A 10,200-nucleotide genomic window follows, 5' to 3' on the forward strand; every position below is an offset into this window, starting at 1 on the left:
GCGCTTACACATACACACATGAGCATGTCAACTGTCATGTGTCATATTAGAATCAAAACAATAATACCTTCCCAGCCTGTGTTGCCCGATAGACAAAACTGCATGAATTCTGAATACGCGCTTCAGAACGCGGCTGTCAATGCACCAACATTGAGGTTAGACTGAATCGTTTGACAGAAATACGTTTATCCAAACAAACTATCAATTCAAGCAAATGCTATTTGTTGATTTCATTTTAGTTTCAGTTTAATTAACAATAGGAATTTTCTTATTTCGTGTTTCGGTCGTTGAGTTTTTTTTTGGAATTCAAAATGTCGGACGACGAAGAAGTGACTTATAAGAAACCACAAAAAACCATTCACTATGGAACACTGGAAAACAATGAGTGGCTGAAACAACCGACGCTTGAGGAGATTCAATCGGACGAAGATGACTATGAGCCAGATAGTAAGAAAGCAGCCACTGCGGCCACTTCAACCATCGCACCACCCACATCTGGTGGTAACATCAATATTTCCAATGAATACTTTGACTTGGAATCGGAAATGTATGTAGTCAATACCAATTTTGCTGAAGTCTATCCATTCAAAGACTATTTTGCCTCCATAATTGAACGTGTAAAATTGTGATGTTTCAAATTCAATCTCTTTCAGGTCGAAGGACAAAACGGCTTTGCTGGAGGAGTTTGAACGTCGACGAAAGGCTCGTCTTATCAACGTTAGTACCGATGATGTGGAGGTGAAGAAAAACTTGCGTCAGCTGAACGAACCGATTTGTTTGTTCGGCGAAGGACCGGCTGAGCGTCGAAAACGATTGAAAGAGATGCTGGCAAAGTGAGTACATTTTTTTTCCGTGTCCTTCGTTTTATTCTGAAATTTATTTCCAAATTTCTTTCGATTTTTCAATTTTAGTTTGGGTGAAAATGCAATCACTCAAAAAATGGCTGAAGAAGAGGAGCGCAAGCAATTGCAACGCGAACAAGAGACGACATGGTATCACGAGGGGCCAGAAGCATTGCGAACAGCTCGTATTTGGATTGCACATTATTCACTGCCTCGAGCCAGAGATCGATTGGAACAGGCGAGAGAGGCACGGGAGGTGTCGAGCGCAACAAAAGCCGGCCGAATGGTTGAGCTACAGAAGAAATTGCAGTCGTTAAGCTTAGAATGCAGTCAAGTGGGTGATACACGGCCGATAAGTCAATGTAGATTCAATGATGATTCCACACTGCTCATGACTTCAAGCTGGTCGGGATTGTGTAAATTATGGAGTGTACCTGATTGCAAGGAATTGTTGACATTGCGTGGCCATTGTTGGTATACATGTGGCATCGCTTTTCGACCCGGCAGTCGCAAAGATGAAGATAATGTTGTTGCAATGGCATCGAGTGGATATGACGGTATTGTTAAGTTGTGGTCTTTTGGAAGTGAAGAATCGATTGCTGATATCTCCGGTCATGTGCCGCATCGAGTGGCTCGTGTAGCTTTCCATCCGTCTGGCCGATTCCTTGGGACAACTTGTTATGACCATTCGTGGCGATTGTGGGATTTAGAACAAAAACAAGAAGTTTTGCATCAGGAAGGTCATTCGAGGTAATACAAATTCTATTTCAAGTTCATTTCATTTTTGTTTTTTTTATTTTCAAAAAAATTTTTTTATCATCAACTTTTTTAGGGGCGTTCATAGCATTGCATTCCAAGGTGATGGCAGTGTTTGCGTGACCGGCGGTCTTGATTCATTCGGTCGGGTTTGGGATTTACGTACAGGCAGATGCATAATGTTCTTGGAAGGACATTTGGGAGCCATTTATGGAGTCGATTTCTCACCGAACGGTTTTCATATTGTTACGGCTAGTGGAGATAATTCATGCAAGGTATGTTTTACTTGCCGTACGAATGGAATGCTCCAATATTTGATGACAAATATCGAATAAAAATTGAGAATTGAAAGAAAAATTTCGAAAAATGGTCAAAGAATCGAAAAAACAATGTCGTTGAACAAGTAATGATTTTGATCTCTCTTCCGACAGATATGGGACTTGAGGCGTCGCCAACCCGTATACACAATTCCAGCGCATACGAATTTGATCTCAGATGTGAAATATCAGAAGGACGGTGGCAATTTCTTGGTGACATCTAGTTACGACTGTACAGTGAAGGTAATTCAAATTCATTTCAATTTCGTTTTTTCTTTTTATTTTCTATAAAAATATTTTTATTAACAATTATTCTTCAAATGGAATTGAAAATATCCTCTCGAAAAAGCAATGTTCATTTAAGAAAACTACTGAACAAGTCATCTTCAATTGATTTTAATGATTTGCTATTGTCCAGCGATTTTTTGCTCTTTTTCCGTTTGCCGGCTTCGTCTTCGCTTTGTGGCTCTTGCTTTATTTTCGATGGTGATGGCAACGGAGTTTCGTTTGTTGCCAACTTATTTTTTGCACGATTCTCTTTTGAGTTTGGTTTCAATGTTGATGACATAGCTGGCGATTGAAACGGTGTTAATATATCACCCAAAGTTTGGTCAACGCTCTCATTGTGTTTCGACTTCTTATTCTTTTTGGCGGAATTCGTAGTTGAGTGCAACAAATCACCAACGAGTGAGTCCAAATGTTCACTAATGCTTGAATTACGTTTTCGCTTCTGTGACTTTGACGCCACTTGACTCGCATCCAAACTACGGCGATAGTTTTCCGATGGCTTCTTGAACTTCGATTTGCCTTCAACATCGGATTCTGGTTCTACTTTAATTGGTCGAGGTATGAATGTGGTTGAATTTGACGTCGTTGACTTTTCGCCATCTTTCTCTTTCTTAATTTTGTGAGGAGGTATTGGCGTTTTTGGACCTTCATCGTCGCTACTTTCAGAATCTGAGCTAGAACTGCTGTTGCTGTTACTGTTGCTGCTGCTCGATGACTTTTTCTCTTTTTTTATATTCGCAATCGGAATCGGAATCGGACGATGCATTTTCTCTTCTTCTTCATCCGAACTTGAATCACTTGAGTCATCGGATTCATTTGCATTGTTTGATTTTCTTGAGCCAGTCTTATTTTCCGTATCAGATAATTTCTCCTGCTTTATTTTCACCTAGAAAAACACGAAAATGATTTAGTATATTTGAATGGATAGAAAAAAGGTTGTCTTTTTGAAATTTTGGAAAGGTTGACGTTTTTTCAAAAAGAACTTACATTTGCAAACAATTCGTTGACCAAATTTTCATTGGAGTCATCATCTGATTCCGAATCGCTGTCACTGCTGCTCTCATCACTGCTGCTTTCGCCTTTTTCCCGTTTCACATTCTTTGAGCTACGTTTTTCCGTTTCCTCAGTACTAATCCCACTATCACCGCCATTCGCTGTGTTTTCATCGTCATCTTCGAATTTCAAATGCTTTTTCACTGTTTCCGATTTGATTGCATTATTCGTTTCCATCAATTCACCCTCAATGTACGGCATCGCACCATGAAGATCAAACTTTTTGATTCGAAACGAGATTGGCTGGTTAATTTTCAGTGAATACCGCACTGCGGCCCGATTGAATCGAATCGAAACATTAAACACTCTATAAATAATGACCGCAACATGACCGTGTGAGATGTGTTTTACGACACCTTTGATAATTGCCCCGATTCGTGGTTGGAATACGTAGAAATTCGCCTTAATATTGATGTGATTGATTGGATCGTCATCATGCACCGGATATACAGAGCCAAACACTTTAATATTCCTCACTTCCAACACGATGCCATCCAACTTTGAATCATACTTTCCGATTTTATCTCGTGATATAATGTTTGTGAGTGTTTCTTGAAAGTTGGCAAAGCCCCATGGTGGAAAGCCGACATGCATATCACTATTTGTTAGTGTGATACACGAATTTTTATCACGAACATATCGATCGAGCTCTTGTTTTGTGTATTTCACGTATTTCAATTTGGTTTTGTTCATTTTTCACTTTCACCGCAAATTTTCACGCATCAAAAACACAAAAACTAAGTCGCAACAAAATAAGCAACAATCGATGAACATGTGCGCCACTTCTTTTTCATGAATGTTGCGTTTGACAGTTGTGTCTCATTCCAACGAAATTATGTTGAATTTGAGGTTAGGTTCACATTCTCGCAGTTTGACACTTTCATTGAAATAGACAAATCTGTTTGTTTATATGGCAAAAAACTTTTTTTTGTTCATTTTTGTTTATTTTTAACAATTTTTTCTGTATTTTTTTTTCTACAGATCTGGTCCAATAAAACGTGGCAACCACTAAAAACACTCCAAGGCCACGATGGAAAGATTATGAGCGTTGATATATCGCCCAACTCACAGTACATTGTCACTTCATCATTCGATCGTACCTTCAAACTTTGGACACCGGAATACTAAACTGAAGTTACTTCTCTTTTTCTTGTTTTGAAACATTCTTCTATTCAAGTTTTTCATTTTGAAATAAATAAATATGCCGAAAATTTATGCGAATTTGTTTGATTTTGACCGTTGAACGAAAGTTGTGGTCTTGTTTACCATTTCAAATTTGCGCCCATTTGGATTTTTCAATACGTCACTCAATTGAATGTCATCGGCTCGAATTGTCAATAGTTTGTTTAATCAACGTAGACAACAACACAGATAAATGAACTGAATTGGATCGCTTTTTTCGATTTTTTCTCGAGAAAAACTCAACAAAATGGTAAGAATTGAAGCTGGTTACTTTTTTAAACGCAATGTTCACGGTCGGATTTATAAATTCAGGATATCGGTGCGCTATCGGAAGAAAATTTCGACGCTGTCGACTGGATCAACAGAACTCTAAAGAAATCGGATGATCAACAAAACAAAGAGGTATCTAGTGATTTCAAATTGCTTTCCGAAATGAATCTGACCAATAATTGATTATTTTAAACTTGTTATTGACACATTTAGGTGGTCGTTTCGTCGCTTGTTTCAAAGTTGCAACTGTATGTGCAGCAAGTGAATTCGGCTTTAGAAGAAACCAGTCAACAAGTACTGGCTTCAATGCCACGTATCATGAACGATGCACAGGTTGGTTGGAACAAATCACATATATTGCTCTTATTGTACTCATTCAGTTGTTTATCAATTCAAAATGATCCAAATAATTCAACCGCCCGGTTTTTCTGCAGAATTTACAAGCTGAAGCATGTCAACTGAAAGTGAAAATGGCTGAGATTCAGAAGGATATTTTCCAAGTGCACAAAGAAACGAGTGCTTGTATGTCGAATTTGGAGCGATTAGATTCAATGAAGACGACGTTACAAGTCAGTGTTGCAATGAAATTTCATTCATTCATTCCATTTATGGCCATATTTTTCATCCAAAAATGTTAAATTTGATGATTCATCCAATTCCAGATTGCCAAAGAGGGTCTTCAAGAGAGCGATGGTTGGGGAAAATTAGTCACCGAACTTGACGACCTCTTCGAACAAAATGATGTGAAGAAAGCATGTGAGAAGCTGAAAGCCTTGCAAAAGTCTCTAATCGCTCAAATTGGACTGCCGGGTCAAAGTGAACGGGAATCACAGATCGAAGGGTTTAAAAATCGTCTTGAGGCGCTTGCAAGTACAGCTGTAGTGCAATGTTTCACCAACGGTGATATCGAACAATCGAAATACTACGTTGAAATCTTCACCAATATGGATCGTTTGCCTCAGTTGATTCAATACTACATGACAGTTCAGAAGCGTATTCTACAGCAGCAATGGTCTGAAACGGTGGAACTGAGCCAAAATTCCAGTTCAACGGCATTCTTGCGAGAATTCTACGATAATCTATTTCAGTACTATCAAAAGCAGCAGAAATGGTGCACCGTCGTGTTTGGACCGGCTCAATTCACACCGGTGTCAGTTCTCACCGAACTGCTTCCGAATCTTCAACCATCACGTGAAAACACCGTCATTAGCTGCCTGAAACGAAACGATGACAAATTGACAACGCTTCAAGACATTTCAACTGCAAATGTATACTTTGGGCGATTATTCATTGACACGTTTGAAAATGGTGCTGAAAAAATTGACTTACCACTGGTGAAATCATTTTCATCGGCCATTTTCGATTACTTCAACACATTCATCGGGCAAACAGCTAGTTTTGAACAGCAATGGCTTTCATCACATTTGTCCGAATTGAATTTAATTCATTCCACGGCGACGGAAAGCGTTAGAGCCATAGGAAATGCAACGGGCAAAATTTTTGGCTGGATCGATGAAACCCTGAAACGTTGTCAAGTGATCACACAAAATTGCGGTCTGCCAGCGATTGTGATTGTTTTGAATGTAGGCATAATTTAATTTGAATTCGTTTCAGATTGGATCTTTGAGTCATTCAAAGCATGAATTAGATTTGAAGCAATTTTAATGTTTAAAAAAGAATTGACCAAAACTCCCACATAAAATCTCTTTCAGGATTTCTTAAAGTCAGTGTTGGAAAAGTTTAGGAAGGCACAGCAACAATTGCATGCCTCTCAAGGCATGGAACACGATTGGAATTTGTTGCAAACCTGTGTCTCATTATTGGAACACATTGGTGATTTTCGTTTGAAGCTCAGCGAATTCGAGCAAAGAATCGTGCAATCCGTTCAGGAGAAGAAGAAAGAAATCGACGAAGGCGACCTAAAAATAGCGTATATTTGTTCCACTCACAAAACGTCTGGCAAGCGTGAGTTAAACGATTTCCAGAAGTTGGTGGAAAATTCGCAGGTGCTCTCATCGTTCGATCAACGAGGTGGCATTTTTGCGTCGGTTTTCGATTCAATCAAACCGATCTGCGAATACATTCATGACACCACTTTAGCAGCCATTTTCGCACCCATTGAAAATCAACTGAAAGCCGCTAACATTGAGAGTGATGAAAATATGGAATTGAATGGCGATGACTTGCCAGATTATAGTTTTGCACCGCAAGAATTCATCACAGTCATTGGTCAAGTGAGTAATGAGTTGACTGAACAGTAAATTTCTACTAAGAAAGACATCAATTAACACCTTAACCTTGCTTTTATTTCAGTATTTGTTAACATTACCACAACATTTGGAACCGTTAATGCTAACACCAAGTCAACAACTAAAATCGGCCCTTGAACTTTGCGATGAACGATACGCACGCGTAGGTACCACAAATGAGGCAAGCGCCGACATTTTATTGTCGCTTGTAACCGAAGAGTGTTGTGCGTTGTACGTGGAGCGAATTGGAAAAATTGCTGAAATTAGCACATTCGGAGCAAAGCAATTGGCCTGTGATATCGAGTATTTGGGCAGTGTCTTAGAAGAACTGGGCCATTCACTCAGCACGAATCTACAGCAAATGATCACGTTACTGCGTGCACCAGCTGATAATTACCTTGCTGTGAGCGCTGGATGCGACCCACGATTAGTCACTGCTGTACGGCAAATGCGAAAGATTCTATCGAAAGATTGAAAGAAAATCTGAAACGCATTCTTTATTCTATTATGTCATTGTTACTTTATTCTATTAGATCATCTAATTTCAAGCAGTAATTATATTAATGATTTTAATGAAATAAATATAAACGAAATAAATGGCATCATAAACCTAATTTCATTCCAAAATTGTCAAAAAATGGTGTAAAAACTGGAAATCTCTTCAGATATGAAAAGTTTATGAGCAAAACTATAAATGGAACTGATAATCAAAAGATTCCACAGATCAGAAGATAATAGTGAAGATCTTTCCCTGTGCCATATACATGTATGTATATGTTCTATAGAAGTATTTTATGCACTTTATGGTCGTATGTTTTGAAAGATTTAACTTATTCATGGAATTTGATGCATTATATCGTATAGACACATTTGAAAAGTATAATGGACTTAGTTTATGCACACACATCATTGTCGAAACGTATACGACGTCAGACGATTCAAGTAAATATTGAATAAAATTTGCATATTTGTACCTAATAAATATTGACTTCTTCTTTGATTACTTCGACTTGAAGTGCCATGGAACTCAGGACAAAACTGGACAACAGAATATATGTATGACTTCATCCAAAAATGGCTGAACAAACGGGAAAAATATCCACATTTGAAAGTAAGTATGATACCTTCCATCTTCTGTTGAATTGCAATAGAAAAACTAAACAATATTAATTTCAAATTCGTAGGTCATTTTAGGAATCCATTCCACTACTGAGCTCCTTGAAATGACCACTCATCCAGAAACTCGCAGTAAATTCATCAGACCAGCTCTTAACTATATTTCGCGTCACAACTTTGATGGATTGGATTTGTATTTGGATAGTAAGAGGTTATTTATTTGATTCCGATAAAAGGCAAAGAGACTTGTTCTTATAAATAAATTAAATAAATTAGTTCCGTTCTATTTTTCATTAAAGCTACAACGAGACTGACAAAGAAGCACTAGTGTCATTGATGAAAGAGTTTCGGACAATATTTGATTACAGCAATTTGCTGCTAACATCAACATTTGGTTCATACGAAGGAGACAATCAATTCAATACAGAAGATCCACATTTACTTGAAATGTCTAGATATCTTGATCTTATGCATATATCTAACAAGAGCATCATAACTGGTTTAATTAAAATGAGTGTACCTTCAACGAAGATAACCATGCAACAGCAGTTGGAGTGTTTCATTCGCCCAGCTTTATATGCGGATGGGTCGAGTTTTATGCCTTACTTCTATTTGTGTCTAATGCGTCGAATGCAACGAATTGAGGAAATGCTATGTGACGCCGAGAAATGTCGAGTTGTAATAGGTGGTATAGACGATAAACGTCGCCGTGACGTACTACATTTTGAAACATCTCGACACATAGCTAATAACATGAGATTTGCGATGAGACATAAATTGGCGGGAGCTTTTGTCTTTTCCCCTAGTAACGATGATGACGAAGGTTGTCTTATTGAACAAGACACATTCATGGATTTTTAGAACAATGGAAGGTATCAATTTAGATATACCAATGAACAATGCCTCTTTGCCATGCATTCAAGCTGCGAATGATGCCATCATTGTGTCGTTGAATGAAATGGCACAAGAGGAGCAAATCTGCAAACCAAATGAACAATATAAAGTTAAAGTGTAATTTATTTTATTTTATTAAAATAATTTTCTCTTACACAATTAACCATTTGTCCACAATTCATTAAAACATCCACCAAATTGCATGAATTAATTTTCATTTTATTCCATAAAAATTCGTAAAAGCATATAGACACAATTAAAAATAAGAAGTTGAGAAGAAAACACACATACACAAAATTAACTTTGTTCTAGAGCCTAGTCTAGAGCCGAAGAACAAATGAAAATCGCAGTTGGTTATTTTGAATAGATTGAATTATTTAATGTCTTTAAACGCTTGTTGAACTATTCATTGAATTTCCTATGAACTGATGACAACGCATCATTTCTCTATTATTTTTCCTTACACATAGTGTTACCAATGGGGAATTACCAATTACAATATTACGTTTAAGATTATTTAGAAATACCGGGCATATTTTCATTGCTGAAAGAAAAACTGGACAATCATTCGGGAGAAAATTCGTCTGGCAAAACCATAAATAGATTTTGACAAACAGCTGACCAAACAGATGGATAGTAACGATCTCCACATTGATATCGGTAAATTTGTTTGACAGTCAAATAGCGTGGAACCATATTAAAATGAATACATTTATGTTTGTGTCCTGAAACCATATTAAACTACGTGTCGGATTTGGAATTTACCATTTCAATGGTTAATTTTATTCCATTGGTACGCTTCGTAATGACTTCTAAAATTTCATTATAACCTTCTTCATTAAACTCGTTGAATTGTTCAAGTGGCCATAATATAGTCAGCTTTGATAACTGATTGGCATGCTGCAGCATTTGTTTGAGTTGGGTCGTTGTGATGACTTCACGACAACTAAATGTAATAAGAAGGGTTTTGAGATCACGCAATTTTTGCGCTAATTCAATCAAATTTTTTTGATCAAAATTATCACAAGAAGTGATCATAAGATATAACATGGTAATATTTCGCAATGGAAATATATTTGTAATGGAATTGATATGAATGACCATTTCAATCTCTAAATTTTGGAGATCTTTTAAATATTTAGCGTCCATTTCAGTAAAATTATGGTTGCTACAATACAAAGTCAGCTTTCAAATATTTGGCAGTTTGTGAGCAATTGTTTTGCAGACGTTCAT

At 37.3% G+C, this 10,200-nt stretch overlaps 4 protein-coding genes across 4 annotated transcripts; 3 read left to right on the plus strand and 1 right to left on the minus strand.

Moving 5' to 3' along the window:
- Positions 1 to 14: 14 nt before the first annotated feature.
- On the plus strand, positions 15 to 4,471 carry LOC129566108 (U4/U6 small nuclear ribonucleoprotein Prp4). Its single transcript, XM_055441694.1, has 7 exons — positions 15 to 155; positions 240 to 547; positions 654 to 833; positions 912 to 1,592; positions 1,675 to 1,873; positions 2,030 to 2,158; positions 4,238 to 4,471. Exons 2-7 carry the CDS (start codon positions 312 to 314, stop codon positions 4,382 to 4,384), a joined length of 1,572 nt encoding a protein of 523 aa, XP_055297669.1. The 5' UTR covers positions 15 to 155; positions 240 to 311; the 3' UTR covers positions 4,385 to 4,471.
- LOC129566106 (DNA-directed RNA polymerase I subunit RPA43) lies at positions 2,173 to 4,317 on the minus strand. Its single transcript, XM_055441693.1, has 2 exons — positions 3,191 to 4,317; positions 2,173 to 3,089 (listed from the first exon to the last, which is right to left on the minus strand). The coding sequence occupies exons 1-2, from the start codon at positions 3,947 to 3,949 to the stop codon at positions 2,271 to 2,273; spliced, it is 1,578 nt and encodes a 525-aa protein (XP_055297668.1). The 5' UTR covers positions 3,950 to 4,317; the 3' UTR covers positions 2,173 to 2,270.
- Positions 4,472 to 4,566: 95 nt separating the features above from the next.
- On the plus strand, positions 4,567 to 7,566 carry LOC129566105 (conserved oligomeric Golgi complex subunit 7). Its single transcript, XM_055441692.1, has 7 exons — positions 4,567 to 4,688; positions 4,751 to 4,840; positions 4,922 to 5,041; positions 5,143 to 5,277; positions 5,371 to 6,291; positions 6,421 to 6,942; positions 7,022 to 7,566. Exons 1-7 carry the CDS (start codon positions 4,686 to 4,688, stop codon positions 7,430 to 7,432), a joined length of 2,202 nt encoding a protein of 733 aa, XP_055297667.1. The 5' UTR covers positions 4,567 to 4,685; the 3' UTR covers positions 7,433 to 7,566.
- A 378-nt stretch (positions 7,567 to 7,944) lies between these two features.
- LOC129566109 (probable chitinase 2) lies at positions 7,945 to 8,936 on the plus strand. Its single transcript, XM_055441695.1, has 2 exons — positions 7,945 to 8,284; positions 8,373 to 8,936. Exons 1-2 carry the CDS (start codon positions 8,181 to 8,183, stop codon positions 8,932 to 8,934), a joined length of 666 nt encoding a protein of 221 aa, XP_055297670.1. The 5' UTR covers positions 7,945 to 8,180; the 3' UTR covers positions 8,935 to 8,936.
- Positions 8,937 to 10,200: the final 1,264 nt, after the last annotated feature.

This window comes from Sitodiplosis mosellana, unplaced genomic scaffold (assembly GCF_009176505.1).
Source record: "Sitodiplosis mosellana isolate CC-2019 unplaced genomic scaffold, AAFC_SMos_1.0 Smas_scaffold_3, whole genome shotgun sequence".
In the NCBI taxonomy this organism is placed as follows: Eukaryota; Metazoa; Arthropoda; class Insecta; order Diptera; family Cecidomyiidae; genus Sitodiplosis; species Sitodiplosis mosellana.

Excerpts from the sequence above, each read along its gene's own strand:
- LOC129566108 (XM_055441694.1), top strand. The coding sequence starts at position 312 with ATGTCGGACGACGAAGAAGTGACTTATAAGAAACCACAAAAAACCATT. Across the intron at positions 1,593-1,674 it reads CATCAGGAAGGTCATTCGAG|GGGCGTTCATAGCATTGCAT; the intron begins GTAATACAAATT and ends CAACTTTTTTAG. Across the intron at positions 2,159-4,237 it reads GTTACGACTGTACAGTGAAG|ATCTGGTCCAATAAAACGTG; the intron begins GTAATTCAAATT and ends TTTTTTCTACAG.
- LOC129566105 (XM_055441692.1), top strand. Across the intron at positions 5,278-5,370 it reads CAATGAAGACGACGTTACAA|ATTGCCAAAGAGGGTCTTCA; the intron begins GTCAGTGTTGCA and ends ATCCAATTCCAG. Across the intron at positions 6,292-6,420 it reads CGATTGTGATTGTTTTGAAT|GATTTCTTAAAGTCAGTGTT; the intron begins GTAGGCATAATT and ends AATCTCTTTCAG.
- LOC129566109 (XM_055441695.1), top strand. The coding sequence starts at position 8,181 with ATGACCACTCATCCAGAAACTCGCAGTAAATTCATCAGACCAGCTCTT. Across the intron at positions 8,285-8,372 it reads TTGTATTTGGATAGTAAGAG|CTACAACGAGACTGACAAAG; the intron begins GTTATTTATTTG and ends TTTTCATTAAAG.
- LOC129566106 (XM_055441693.1), bottom strand. The coding sequence starts at position 3,949 with ATGAACAAAACCAAATTGAAATACGTGAAATACACAAAACAAGAGCTC. Across the intron at positions 3,090-3,190 it reads TCAACGAATTGTTTGCAAAT|GTGAAAATAAAGCAGGAGAA; the intron begins GTAAGTTCTTTT and ends GTGTTTTTCTAG.